Source organism: Urocitellus parryii, assembly GCF_045843805.1.
Source record: "Urocitellus parryii isolate mUroPar1 chromosome 10 unlocalized genomic scaffold, mUroPar1.hap1 SUPER_10_unloc_2, whole genome shotgun sequence".
Taxonomy (NCBI): domain Eukaryota; kingdom Metazoa; phylum Chordata; class Mammalia; order Rodentia; family Sciuridae; genus Urocitellus; species Urocitellus parryii.
Genome location: NW_027551755.1, coordinates 412256 through 425182, shown reverse-complemented (window position 1 = coordinate 425182; position 12927 = coordinate 412256). Strand labels below are relative to the sequence as shown.

Here is a 12927-nt window from a genome sequence, read left to right as displayed (position 1 = left end):
TTTATAACTTTACTCTCTTTTTCTTATTTTCAGTATCTCTTTTCCCTCTCCGTTTGCCCAATCTTTCTCCTTTCCCCCATTTAGCCCTCATTTAAGTATAGTAATTTTACTAAATTAAATACCAATTTTTTGGCCTGTTACAGAAGTTTATTCCAAGTTTACACTGGATTTGAGGAACCATAAAAAACAAATAGCAAGAAGTTTTAGTTTCTCATAAGGTTGAACAGCATGACGATTAGCTCAGAAGCAATTATAATAAAGAGGGTGGCACCTCTGAAAGTAGTGCTGATATTGGGATAAGTAGAAGTCAAACATGGTATAAAAAATGAAAAATCAATATTTTGATATTCAACATACCCAGGACTCTTGAGAGAAAGAAACTCACAAAATAGTCCCTCCTTAAAAGAAGAAGTGAGAATTATACCCATACAAGGGTAGACATACAAACAGTATGAAAAGGCAAGAGAATGAAATACCCCAAATTTTATATAACGCTTCAACTGACTTCATCAACACTATAGTAGAGGAAATGTCAGAGAAATAATTTAGAAAGTTCATAGTTAAAATGTTCTATGACCTAAAGGAAGATGTAAGAAGTGAAACTGAAAGAAAATACAGGAAGTAAAGATTATTTCAATAAAGATAAAACAAATTCTGAAAAGGAATCAAATGGAAATGTTAGAAATGAAAGACTCAAGAAACCAAATTAAAAACTTAAATAAAAGCATCATCAATAGATTAAACTACTTCAAAGAAACATTTTCAGGCCTCAAAGACAAAGTATATAATCTTGAAAATAAAGCTGACAATAAAGAAAAGAGGTTAAGAGACCATAAATAAAATATTTTTAAAAATGTGATAACATTAAATGACCAAATTTAAGATTCATTGGGATACATGAAGGCTCTGAAATTTGAGCTAAAGGGATGCACAGTCTTTTGAATAAAATAATACTAGAAAAATTTCCAAACCTTAAGAATGAGATAGAAATCCAAATAAAAGAGGTATAAGAATTCCAATTATAGAAAAATCACAATAGATCCACTCTAAGACACATTATAATGAAAATGCCTAACATACAAAATAAGGATAGAATTGTAAAAGCTGCAAGAGAAAAATGATTGGTCACATTTAGAGCTAAACCAATCCAAATTTCAATTCATTTCTCAACACATACCCTGAAAGTCAGGAGGACTTGGAATAATATATTCCAAGCTCTGAAATAAAATTGATGCCAACCAGTAATTCCATAGCCAGCAAAATTAAGCTTCAGAATTGAAATTGAAATAAAAACCTTCCATGATAAACAGAGCCAATAGAAATTATAATTAGAAAGCCTGAATTACAAGATACGCTCATGGGAAAATTTTATGAAAAGGAAATGAAGAATAAAAATGATAAGCAGATAATCACTCCCCCAGAAAGCCAGGGAGAAAAAAAAAATGATAAGCAGCATAGGAATGAAGTGTACTAGTAGCATAGTCAAAGGAAAATCAAGTCCACTTTAAACATTAGAAATAAAACAAAATGAGCATAAAAATCATCTCTAAATAACAAATTTGAAGGCAAATGGTTGAAAATCTTTAATCAAAAGACACAGGTTGGCAGATTGGATTAAAAAACAGGACCCAACATTATGCTGTCTCCAAGAGACTCACCTTACAGGCAAAAACATCCACAGACTAAAGGTGAAAGGATGAAAAAGACATACCATTCAAATTTTACTAATGAACAATCAGGGGCAGCTCTTCTCATATCAGATAGTGTGGACATTAAGACATAATAAATCAGAAGAGACAAAGAAGGTCACTTCATGCTGCTTAAGGGAGCAGATCAAAAACATAATGATTGTAAATATTAGTTCCCCAAACAAAAGAGCATCTACATACATCCAACAAACAAAATTTTTGATTTAAAAAATGAAGTCAATATTATAAATCAACAAAACAATAATACTAAGTGATTTTAACACACCTTTATCATCACTGTATAGATCCTTCAAACATAAACTAAATAAAGATTTTACAGAATTAAAAAATAAAATTAATAAGTGGAACTAATAGTCATCCATGAAATATTTCATCAATCAATGACTTGTTTCACTTTCTTCTCAATAGCACGTGGAAAATTTTCTAAAATAGACCATGTTTTAGGTCTTTGCAAAATAGAGAAAATACCTTGCATTCTATCAGATCATAAAGGAATGAAGTTAGAAATCAATGATAATATTTTTAAAAACCCACTTTAACACCAGGAGATTAAATATTACACATTTGAATGATGAATGCATAGTAGAAGAAATCAGAGGAGAAACAAAAAGAATTATAAGTAAATGAGAATAGTAATACAACACATCAAAATCTCCAAGATCATAGCATTGAGCTCATATATTATAATAATAGAAAGATACCAAATAAATAATTGAACATTACATCTCAAGGCCATAGAAAAACAAGAACAAATACACCAATAAAAAATCAGTAGAAGATAGGTAATAATTAAAACCAGATCAGAAATCAATGAAATTGAGAATAAAAAAAAATGATCAGAGAGATAAACATAAGAAAGAATTGGTTTTTTGAAAGGATAAAAAAGATTGATAAACACTAACAAAAAGAAAGAAGGCTAAAAAACAAATTCAGGATGAAAAAGGAAATATCACCACAGAATCTATTTTGAAAATGTATAACCCAATAAGCTAGAAAATCTTGATGATGTTGACAAAAACATATTAAAAAAGTAGTGCATCAAGATCAAGTGGGTATTATCCCAGAGATGCAAGTTTGGCTCAACATACAGAAATTGATAAGTGTAATTTGCCATATAAATAGACTTAAGGACAAGAATCACATGATAATGTCAATAGTTGCAGATAAACCATTTGACAAAGTACAACACCGATTCATTTTGAAAAACTACAGACAGAAGAAATTTAACTGAACATTAGAATGCTATATATGACAAACCCAATGCCAACATTATACTGAATGGAGTAAAACTGAAATCACTTCCTCTAAAAACAGAAACAAGGCAAGTATGCCCACTTTCACAAGTCCTTTTCAAAATAGTCCTTGAAATTCTAGCCAGAGCACTCAGGCAAGAGAAGGAATCTGTAGAAATGCAAATGTGAAAAGAAGAATTCAAATTATCTCTGTATGCTGATGATATGATACTACTATATTTAGAAGACTCAAATAACTCCAGCAGGAGACTTTGAGAACTCATAAGTGAATTCAGTAATGTAACAGGATACAATATCAACACTCATAAATCAATCATATTCCTATACTCTCATGATGAATCAACTAAAAAATAAATTAGAAAGACTATTATATTCACATTAGTCTCAAAAAATACTTGGGAATAAATCTAACAAAAGTGATGAAGGATCTCTACAATAAAAATATTGAACTCTTAAGAAAATAGCTGGGTTCAGTGGTACATGCCTGTAATCCCGGTGGCTCAGGAGGCTGAGGCAGGAGGATTGTGAGTTCAAAGCCAGTCTCAGCAAAAGTGAGGCAGTAAGCAACTCAGAAAAACCCTGTCTTTAAATAAAATACAAAATAGGATTGGAATAAAGAAAATAATTGAGGAAGACCTTAGAAGATGGAAAAATCTCTCATATACTTATATAGGTAGAAATAATATTATCAAAATGGCATTCTACCAGAAGCATGTACAGATTCAATGCAAATCCCATCAAAATTCCAATGACAATCTTCACAGAACTATAAAAAGCACTTATAATATTTATTTGGAAAAAATAAAAGACCCAGAATAGCCAAAGCAATCCTAGGTGAGAAAAGCAGAGCAGGAGGCATCACAATACCAGATCTCAAATAATAGTACAAAACTATTGTAACAAAAACAGCTAGCACCAAACAGGTATGAAGACCACAGAATAGAACAGAAGACACAGAGACAAACTCACATAATACAATTATCTTATACTAGACAAAGGTGCCAAAAACATATGCTGGAGAAAAGATAGCCTTTTTAACCAATAGTCCTGGGAAAACTGGAAATCTATATGGAAGAGAATAAAATTTAACTCCAACCTCTCACCCTGCAAAAATGTCAACTCAATTTGAACTGGAGACCTAGGAATTAGACTAGAAACCCTGCACCTGCTAAAAGGAAATGTAGGCCCAACACTCCAACAAATCATCAAAGGAACTGACTATTTAAATAAGACTCCTAAAGTGCAAGAAATAGAATAAATTCAGTAAGTGGGATGGCATCAAGTTAAAGTTTATGAATGGCAGAGGAAAGAATTAAGAGCATGAAGAGAAAACCTACAGAATGGGAGAAAATGTTTTCCATCTGCTTCTCAGGGCATTGATATCCAGAATATACAAAGAATTTTAAAAAAATTAACACCAAATAAATAAATGAACAAATCAGTAAGTGGGCAAATAAATTAAACAGACACTTCTCAAAAGGAGAAATACAAACTCTCAATAAATACATGAAAAGTGTTTAATATCTGCTAATCAAGGAAATGCAGGTTAAAACTACATTGAGATTTCTTCTTGATCTAGTTAGAGTGGCAATTATCAAGAATACAAGTAACCATAAATGTTGATTAGGATGCGGAAAAAGGTACTTTCATACATTGTTGGTGGGACTAAAAATTAGTGCAACCACTCTGGAAAGCAGTGTGGCGATCCCTTTAAATACTAGAAATGAAAGCATCTTTTCACCCAGTTAGCCCACTCCTTGATATTTAAAATCATATACTATAGTTATAAAGTCACATCAATGTTTAAAGCAGCACAATTCACAATAGCCAAGTTATGGAATCAAACTAGGTGCCCATCAAGAGATAAATGGGCAGAAAAAATAAAGTGGTAGAAATATGAAATGGGGTTTTACTAAACCATAAAGATTGACATTATGCCATTTGCCAGTAAATGATGGAACAGAAGTCTATCACGCTAAATGAAAGTAACTTGTTCCACAAAGCTTAGGTTCAAATGTTTTCTCTGATATGTGGAAGCTAATCCAAAATAAGAAAACTAGAAGAAAGTTCAGTGAGGTAGAAAAAGGAGGATGAAGAGGAGAAGGAGGGGTGAGATAAGGAGAGACAGTGGAATGAGTCTGACCAAACTTTCCTATGTGCCTATATGAATAAACAACAGGGAATCTTCCCATCATGGAAATCCAAAAGACATTAATTTTAAAAAAACTATAAGTAAATAGCTGAAGTTTCAGTAGAGTAGAGGGAAGGATACAGGGCAGGGAGGTTAGAAGGGGAAGCGAAAGCATTGGGGACTGAACCAGAACAAACTATATTCCATGCTTTTCTAATTATGTCAAAATGAATCATAGTGTTATGTGCAACTAAAAAGAACCCATTTAAAAAAATCCTTGAATTCTTGTCATTTATGAAACACAGAAGTGTATTTCAGAAAATCATACAACAATGTCCACCAGAAGAAGAGAGGCAGAAGAAAAGTAAAAAGGGAAAGAAATAAACAACAAGAAAAGTGCAAAGACATCAAATGATCTGTGTCTTGAGCAATGAGGGTGGGCTCTCTCCACATAGCCCAACTCCACCCCAGGATTAGATCACGGTTAAGATTATTTCTTCACTTAATTTACCCCTTTAAAGTAGGAATCTGGACACTTCTTTTTATAACTACAGAAAGCAGCCAGTTTTGACCACACACATCTTAGGAAACTTCTGATTAAGGTCATATTGCCCACATAGGGAAGTCTTCTTTCCTGGTTATGAATCTGTCAGGAATTTTCACATTACCTTGGAATCTGCCACTTCACAGAGACCTAACTTTTCAATGACCTTTTTGATTCACTCATTTTTTTCCTTCTTTGACATGGTTGTTGGAAGTGGAAGAGAAGCTGAGAACCACATATTTTCTCTCACTGTCAGGATGCTCATCAGGACATCATCCTGAAGGGAAATGTGCTTTCAATGAGTCATACTGAGTCTTTTCTAAGACCATCACTCCAGCGAATGTTTAAGTTTATTCACAAAAATAACAAACTCATGGAAAATTTGTAGGTAATGGTGAACTTTCAACTCTAAACATTTCAGTGACTCCACAGAGCTTCAGAGCCCAGGGAATAATTTTCCTTCCCTATCTTCACACCCAGATGGAGCACAGGTGATTATGGTGACTTCTAAGCACTTCCAGAATACTTTATATGAGGATTTGACAGGGGCATCTTTTAGGAGAAAAAGAGAAGTGAAGGAAGGACAAAGGGGCAACAGTAGACCCTTTGGAAATGTTTCAAAGTTCGAATTGTTACCATTGCCTACAGGTTCATATTCCAGATCCTTTCTTCCTCTCCTTTTAACCTCTTTGTCAGTCTTAAGGGAGATTATGTAAATTTGGTGTAAATAAGATTGGTTCCTTGGGCACGTTCAATTGGAAGCATGGTATACTACAAGCCAAGGCTCTTGCCCATATAGAAACAGGGGAAACCTAAAACGAAAATCCACCCACACTTACCTATACCACATATCCTGAATTGCATTGGAAATTGTCAGGGTGAGGTATTTCATGTACCCAAACATTTTCATATAATACTCTTGGTTCTTTCCTTGCAGCTAAGATATCTAATAACCTATAAAAGGACACACATGTTGTGAGATTTTTCCTTACTACAAAGGTCACATCTCTCACCTATTCTGAATCCAAATTCTGTTCAGGTTAGAAAGTGAACTAGCCAAAATATTCTGTGGTTTAACATATGTGTGTACATGCATGCAGACACACAAATTCTTACTTTCCTTTATCATGTGGTATAAGAAAGCCAAAAAACATTAAAGCAAGATATCATTGGCTTATCCAGTACAGATCTTCCAAGTGACCCTCACCTTTATGGATCCAACCCAAGCAATAGGAGCCTTTACCTCTGAGGTATGTCCCACTGAGACCTTCAGCTCCTTATCTACACTTTTAATATTATTCCCTTATTTTACTTTCTCATTATCTCATAACAAGGTCAACTGCTTTGCGCTAATTACTTTATCATGCTGTGTTTGTAATGCTGAATTTAATAAGAATTCCTGGTCCTAGGATTAAAACCATAAGATAGTCCAAATGCACATTATCCACAAGACAAAAGCCAAGACATGAAAAGAAAATGCATGTGATTTGTGAAAGCACACAGAAACAGCACCAAAAGACTTATTTGTGCTTTCTGTTATACTCACAATGATTTGCCTCCACCTTGGGGTCCCACGATGGCATTAAGGCCAGGTTTCATGATCCCACTGTAAACACAAAAACATACTGATTTATTATTTAACTTTTTAAAGAGTTCTATAGGTTTAGGAGCTACACTGAATATATTATTGAAGGCTAATGAAATTGCAGACATATAACAAGAACCAAATTTTAAGGAAAAAAATCACTGGTTAAAAATAGTCTAGTATACATAGGATGTGAATCACTAGTCAAGACCTATGAAAGAAAAGCCTCAGATCCTTGAAAATCCCTTTCATTTATTTATGAAGCCACTAATCCCTAAATGGAAATGACACATTCTATATCAACAATCTGTGAAATTCTTGTAAATAATCTCCATTCCTCTTACTCCTCTTAAATAGCTTCTGAATAATGTTTGATGATCAGCCTCTTCAAATTCCCTGGCCTGTTTCCCAGTCAAGAAACACACAATTAATAAATCAATGATTTGTGGACTATCAGGAGTAGTGTTCTCACTTTTAAAATCTAATCAGAACAAAAGAATCAATACATCTTAAATAAAAATAAAAGACTGGAATAAAGCACTCTAGAGTATAAGAAACTACATCTGTTCTTCACATTTGAGAAAAACACCTTACCAATTAAAAAAGCAAAACATGACCTAGGATAGATGTTTTACTACTTTGTTCAGGATCTGATAAATGGACTGGAAAATGATCTGTGTAGAATTAGGAGACATCCCTCTAGCATGAATGTCCTTTGGGGATGTGCAGGCACAAAACAGATACAATTGTGCTTCAATCTAATTAAGTGTGTATGTGAGGGTAGTGAGTATTCAGATAGAGAAGAGGGGGTGATGATGGCAGTGTTGACTGTGCTAAGACCCAAGATGAAGTCAAATAGGCTGAATTTTGTCCTAAATATAAGAGGTGAAACTACTAAGAAAATTAAATGGAGGAAGGAGAACTAAGGGCAGGGACATTGCAGATGCACAGGAATGATCAAAGAGCAGTCTGACTTAGCCCATTCAGAACACTGGTGTCTATGCCAGTCTCTCTTTAGAACTGTTAGGTACCTCAAAATGTGTTCTACAGTGCCCCACAGCACTCACACCACTAGGACTTTGGCATTCATGGCCGGTGCCACCTAATTTGTCTCACAATGATACTAGGGCAGCTGGGGGCTGAGGTTAAATGTACCTTTCACTTTGCGTTTTAACTAGGAACAACTCACTCAATGACTGAACTAATATAATGAGAGTGTGATAAACCAGGAACAAGATGTGACACAGAAAATTCTTACTCTTTTGGTAATCTTCCTCCCCCAGTGTAAAGACACACAAATGACTGGGTACATCTGGGGGTGAAGATCAGTGCTAGCATGGGTGTTTAGCATGTATAAAGTCTTGGGTTCAATCATTAGCAAACTCCCAAATTAAAAATGCTTGGTTACACTCTCAAAGTGCATTTGTATACAGTTCCTAATGATCTTCTTTATTCATATCTACCTAGAAACTGCTTCTAAAATGAGTAGGAAAAGCCTTCTTATTCCCTAAGTCTTCATTCAGTGCCTGGAAAACTACCCAGGTTTTTAAGATATGTATTCAAGGAAAGATCAAGCCATCCTCAATGATTCAACCAAAACCAAATGTAAATATGTAAAGGCAAAGTATTTCACAGGTACCACTCTTTGGTTTTCTTTGACACTAAACCCAGTGTTGCAGAAAATGGTAGTAGTGTAGTTTCCCAAATGCCACAGTTCCAATGTGGATCAGTAGCTAATTCCATATCCATTGAGGCAGCTGGAAAGGATGAGCAAGATAAATGAACCCTCACACAGAATGTATTTTATATCTATTCAACCTGCACATATTCAAAGCATGGTACAATCACTTCTTTCATCACAAAATCTGTAGGGACAAACATATTTTAATTACTGTATTCACAAAGGCTTGTTACCTTTTCATAAGTCAAGTCTATCTAATGTAGTAAAAGATCAAAGCCCGTTATCCACCATTTCTCTCCTTATTCTCCTAGTCAGGATTTCCTAAACTAACACGAGAGAGACAAGAAGTAGGCAAGATAGCAGGTGTTGCTGCATGGACAGAGATACCATCCTAATACAGTCAAGGCCTCAGCCCAATCAGCCCTCAGATCCTCACCATTTCTTTTCCACCCATGCCTCAACATTTTCTATGCTATCTTATCACTTCCTTGATCTGAAGGGAGTTGCTGGCATTAACAAAGAAGTATAAAGTCACATAAAAAATATCTAGAAAAGAGAATGAATGTCTAATTCCATATAGATCTGCAGCCACATTGAGTCAAAGTACTCTTTTATAACCACTCTCCAGCCTTGGGGAGCCAGGAAAAAGTTTTTGCTTTGTTTAGGAAGAATTTTTCCCTTATGACAGAAACAGAACTTATAGCGATGGTATCTATGCAAAGCCAAATTCACATCCTAACATCATATATGGGAATCAGAGACTCACAAATATCAGAAAAACATTGATACCCATAACGGTCAGTATCTGAACTCAGAGGTACATGTGGTAGTGATAGGTTACATAGAAATACTCATTGCCCTCCTCCTCTAGATCCCATTTCAACATTGCACTTTGAGTTCTGAATTTGTTGTGAGATGAAAAGAATAAAAAACATAATTGCCATGTACTTTAAAAATATAATTATTTATTCCCAAATGACTTAAAATCATCATACTACAGTTACACAACCACATCAACATTTATAGCAACCCCATTCACAATAGCTAAACTATGGAACCAACATAGGTGCCCTTCAACAGATGAATGGATAAAAAAAAAATGTGGTATATATACACAATGGTATATTACTCAGCCTTAAAGAAGAATGAAATTGTGGCATTTGCTGGTAAATGGGTGGAGCTAGAGAATATCATGTTAAGCAAAATAAGCCAATCCCAGAAAAACCAAAGGCTGAATGTTTTCTTAGGTTTGTGAATGCTAATTTACAATAAGGCAGTGAGGGCTAGGGAAAAAGAGTGGACTAGGCAGAGGGGAGTGAAGGGAATGGAGAAGATATAGGGTTTGAAAGGTTAGTAAAATGAATTGGACATTATTACCCTGCCCTATGTGCATTTATGATTCCATGACTGGTGTTATTCCACATCATATACAACCAGAAGAATGAGAGGATATACTCTATTTCCATATGATGTGTCAAAATGCAAAATTCTACTGTCACGTAAAACTAATTAGAACAAATAAAAAATAGTTGATTTAAGATTATAAATTCTTATTACTCTGTACTTTAACTGTATAACTTCAATTAACTTACAGACATCTTATATTTAAATGTTTTACCTGTCTTTATTAGAATAAGTGATAAGTAAATTATTATAGAACAATTATAACTATTATAAAGAGACAATTTTAAAGCAAACATTCATTTAACCCAGGTCTGTTTGAAAAGAAAAGTACTTTCACAATATACTAGCATTTTAACCTTCTTGCTTCTAGACTACAAAGGATATAAAGTGCACAGGTACCTAAAATGCATCTGTTTCAGAAAGCACATTGTATTTCATAGTTTGGAAAGGTCAGAGTTACAATTATATATACCCACAATTAAAAAACAATGATACAGGCATCCTTCCACCCAAACACAAGGCTTACCCATGAAAAACCAAAGACCTATTAATTGTTCAGTTTCTTAAATAAATATTGATATACATTTTACAATCATTTTTAGAAATGGTGTGTCAGTTCAGTTCCTTTTGAACTAAACATACACTTAAAGATGATTCAATCATTTCAGTCATAGTTTAGCCAAAAGATGTGAAAGCATATCTTAATATGTCTGTACACAGTCTTGAACACAATAGCCAAGACCTGTATTCATTGTTGGTCAATATAGTGGTCTTTTAAAAAGTTCACGCACATACTTGATATTCCATAGTCCCTTTTCCTCAGTTGTTTTCTGATCAAATGGAAAGCCTTTCTTCTCTTTTACATGACAAGAGACATTGTGAAAACTCAACACAGGCCCTTTCTTATCACTGGAAGTTGTCTCAGGGAGGTCATCAGAGTTTCTTTGGGACATGGAAATTGAACACAGGTCATTACTGGAAGACATCTGGATAGTTCTGTCTTTCTGTAGAGAGAAAAACATTTGTAAGTTGATAGTCCATGTAAATCAAATTTTAAACACTAGATAACAACATATGAACACATTTAAATGAGGATCCTTTAAATTGTGCTGCAGTGAGTAGGTTCCTTTCTAAAGAAGACCCCACATCACTGTGATAAAAAGAACCTTAGAACCTATAATGGGAGGCAGATCCAAATTAGAATACCTGCACTCCAATTAGATATCACATTCCCAAATTAAGGTGTCCTAATAATTAAACAGTATGAAAATTATTTAAAACCCAGGAAGGCAGAAAAATGCAAATAATTATTAGTTTTGTCTGGCTTGAAAATCATAGTATGATACAACCTCAATTCAAGAAGAGCCTAGAGGAGCATCATTCAGTGGTTGTATTTGTTTAATGTTAGTGTTTTTAATATTTTTACTACCAAAAGGAACTTATTCTAGCATTCTGTGGCAGGAGAGATTTCTCTGAATTTACAGTTGTACAATTTTGGTTGTTGGGCACCTCCAATCAGCAAAGTAGGTAAACTCCAACATTCTTTTGCAATGACATTATTATTTCCTTCATGCACAAACATACGAAAATTATGAAGTAAATCAAACCAATAGTTAAGCAGTTCAAAGCTTTAGAGCAAAAGTGAATATTAAGTTAAAAATATTTCATATATTTCATTACAGAAATTACAAAAGTTCCCTTAAGTATTTAATCAGAATTAGACCTGTGGCTGAACTAAGCTTGTTAAATTGGTTTTAAGTGCTAAATGCAATAATCCTAGTTCTCATTTTTAAAAGCTAAAGACATTCATGGAGAACTTTCTCTTTGCCTATGGTGGACTAGCTGCTCCAAACTAATCATCCTCCCGAGAACAACCATAGAAGCAGAAAGAACATGAGAAGGAGTGTGTGAAGAGTTCTCTGATGAGAGCAAGAAAGCCAATGGAACTGGAGGAACCAAAATTGTGTGGGCTCTCTCTCATCCAGCGATTAGGTCCACAGAACAGGGTAGAGGAGAGTGTGACTGCAGAATTGCTAATCAAGACCTCTGGAGACCAAGCAGGAAACAGATCTGATTTTATTGCACAGTTACCATGTATATATACTCAGGCAGTAGCTAAGAAGATTACATGCAGCTACCAATGCAATTTCTGCTACCTGTCCTTGCAACGACCAATTGAGGAGTGGACCATGGAGGAAGCATGGGGATTGCAACACATGGCCTCATGCCCAGGGCTCTGCAGCTCACATGCCTAGCACAAGGGAAGTTGTCTGCCACTCAGAAAACCTTGGTGTATGCCAGGTATGTAGGCCTCCATGCAGAAAATCCCAGCAAGCAAGGAATAGCACTGGACAATCCCAGAACCCTGTGCCTTTTCCTCTCTGGGGTTTGCAAATTCAAACTTTTACACACAGGACACCATTCAGGAGCCAAGCAGAAATAAGCTGCTAGAGGCATTGTCCAGGAAGCCCCTAGTATATCTGAGCAAATATCTCAACAGTCTTTCATCCAGGGAGACAAAATTTGGAATTGTGAGCCAGTAAGGTGAGGATTCCTAGAAAACCAAGCTTTTGAGATCTCAGAAACATTATGTCCTGAGAATACAGGAAAACCAAAAAGA

The 12927-nt window shown here is 34.8% G+C and overlaps 1 protein-coding gene across 1 annotated transcript in view; it reads right to left on the bottom strand.

The window, feature by feature from the left end:
* The window catches only part of LOC144251234 (broad substrate specificity ATP-binding cassette transporter ABCG2-like), a 38503-nt gene extending 27210 nt beyond the window's left edge, over positions 1–11293 (bottom strand). The window contains 4 exon segments of the mRNA XM_077794264.1: positions 5762–5914; positions 6477–6591; positions 7184–7243; positions 11103–11293. Of these exon segments, the coding sequence (XP_077650390.1) occupies positions 5762–5914; positions 6477–6591; positions 7184–7243; positions 11103–11293 (519 nt within the window).
* Between the last annotated feature and the right edge of the window lie 1634 nt (positions 11294–12927).